General features: G+C 27.5%; 1 protein-coding gene across 4 annotated transcripts in view; it reads left to right on the top strand.

The window, feature by feature from the left end:
• The window catches only part of wwk (white walker), a 71,149-nt gene extending 70,596 nt beyond the window's left edge, over positions 1–553 (top strand). For all 4 annotated transcript variants that reach the window (XM_067052350.1, XM_014428706.3, XM_014428709.3 and 1 more), the window contains one exon: positions 117–553. In XM_067052350.1, the coding sequence (XP_066908451.1) occupies positions 117–422 (306 nt within the window). In that variant the 3' untranslated portion in view covers positions 423–553. The remainder of the gene's footprint in view (positions 1–116) is intronic.
• Positions 554–1,994: the final 1,441 nt, after the last annotated feature.

Genomic DNA, 1,994 nt, shown 5'->3' with positions numbered 1-1,994 from the left:
ACACACACACACACACACACACACACACACACACACACACAAACACAAACACACACACACACAAACACTAACTCTATAGTTTATGTATATGTACTTAATGTGTGATAATTTTTTAGGCAAATCCACTTAAAATAAAAACTGAAGTTGAAACAAAGGAGGATGATGCAACTGTTAAAAAACAGAAGGCTAAACAAAGTTTAATGAAAAGAGCACGTAGTGTTGCAATTTTCTCCCTGAAGTTGAAAGAAAAACGGGCTGCTGCTGAAGCTAAATCAAAAGAAAAGTCAATTGCAGGAAAATCAGAACCTATAGGACAAGCTAGTGGTGAACTATCTTACATTCCTATTGAAAAGCTAATTTCTGTTGATGATGTCTCATGTACTAGACGCCGTAAAATGACAAATAATTCTAGTAATATCTAGATTTACAGAATTTAAAGTTTTGTAATTTTATTTTAATAAATATGTTTTATAATATTATTAATTTAATTTTAGTAAATTTATAATTTATTTTGAACATCTTTTGTTTGAATAAAAACAAAATTAATTTTGTTGATATTAAATTTATCCCTTTTCAGAAGCGTTAGCTATTTAAAAAAAAACATATATATTGTTTTACTTGTAAATATATATCTTTGTTTTTTAACTTTAGCATGTAAGTATTTATTTTTCATTAAAATATAATAGTATTTTATTTGCTGAAGAGCTTCTCGCTTACAATTGTAGTGGGTGTATGTTTCATATTTTTAATAAAATTTCATTTCTAAAAGGAAATTTTAAACCAATTATAGTTTATAAAGTAAATATACATATATAGTATCGTGTAGGTAAGCATAAAAAATGAATATACCTTCATGATATAAGAGTTCAAACCAAACATCCCTAATAATTGAAAAAATTAAAAGTAAATTATGAAATAACAATAATTTATATAAAATTTGTTTCATAAACCTGATTTTAAGATAATTAGAAGTAGTGAAAAATAATAAAGTTTATATAAAATACCCTATAAAAAAGGGTGTATTAAAGGTCTGCATTGGAAATATTTTTTAAGTTCCCCTTCACTCCAATGATGAAAACCCATCAATTAAAAAAAAAAAAAAAAAATCACTTTCTCGTCTGATTAAAACAAAAAATCCTGTATTTTTCCAATAAACAAAAATAAAAATAAAAATACTTCTGCCATTGTACCCTTAGTAAGTTTTGTATGAGGTGGATCGCTCCCTGTACCAACCCCTTGTAAAGACTATATGGTGTCTGTCCAGTAAAGTGCAGAACCAACATCTCTTGTTCAATTTGATTCTTGCAAATGTAAGAAATGTAGAGCTGCTTGTACTCATAAAAAGGTAAGCTTTCTATTGGGAATAATGCACTGCAGTGAGAACTTCTTGTGAGCACAAATTTTGAAAAAATCACCAAATGGCTTTTAGATAGTAATACAGAGGTGATTGGTCCCCCATTAGTTTTAGAAGAAATGGGAGAACAGTTAGAAGACCTGGTGACAGATTTTGATTAAAAGACTATCTGAGAAGGATAAGTGGAAGGAATTTTCAATAAATCAAGCTAGTAAACCAAAGTGACATAAGTTGTGAAGTTCTTCCTCTACCAACAGTGTATATGTATGTGTGTGTGTCTGTATGGATATAAATATGAGAGAAAAACACTGTATTAGAAAAAATGTTGTGCTGCCCCTCTGCTTTGGGTTGCCTTATGACTCACAATTATTTATTATCCTATTTATAAAAATAGTCGCATCATATTTTTTTAAAAAAATATCAGAATTTCTACATTGTGTACAACAATTATACCTGTTTTATTTTTTCCCCCTTTTTATTATTTCCAGCGTTTTATCGTACTTTAAGTGTCTTAATTTTTCTAATGTTTCAATTTTATAAATTTTTCTCTCTTTTCCTTTCCATTATTCATAAAATTAAATTGAAGTTAAAGTATAAAAGAATATATATAGCCATATTAAATATAGTAAAAAAAAATTAT

Source organism: Halyomorpha halys, unplaced genomic scaffold (genome assembly GCF_000696795.3).
Source record: "Halyomorpha halys isolate HHAL.00 unplaced genomic scaffold, Hhal_1.1 Scaffold744.1, whole genome shotgun sequence".
Lineage (NCBI taxonomy): Eukaryota > Metazoa > Arthropoda > Insecta > Hemiptera > Pentatomidae > Halyomorpha > Halyomorpha halys.
The sequence above is the reverse complement of the archived record's forward strand: the minus strand, read 5'-3'. Positions and strand labels throughout refer to the sequence as shown.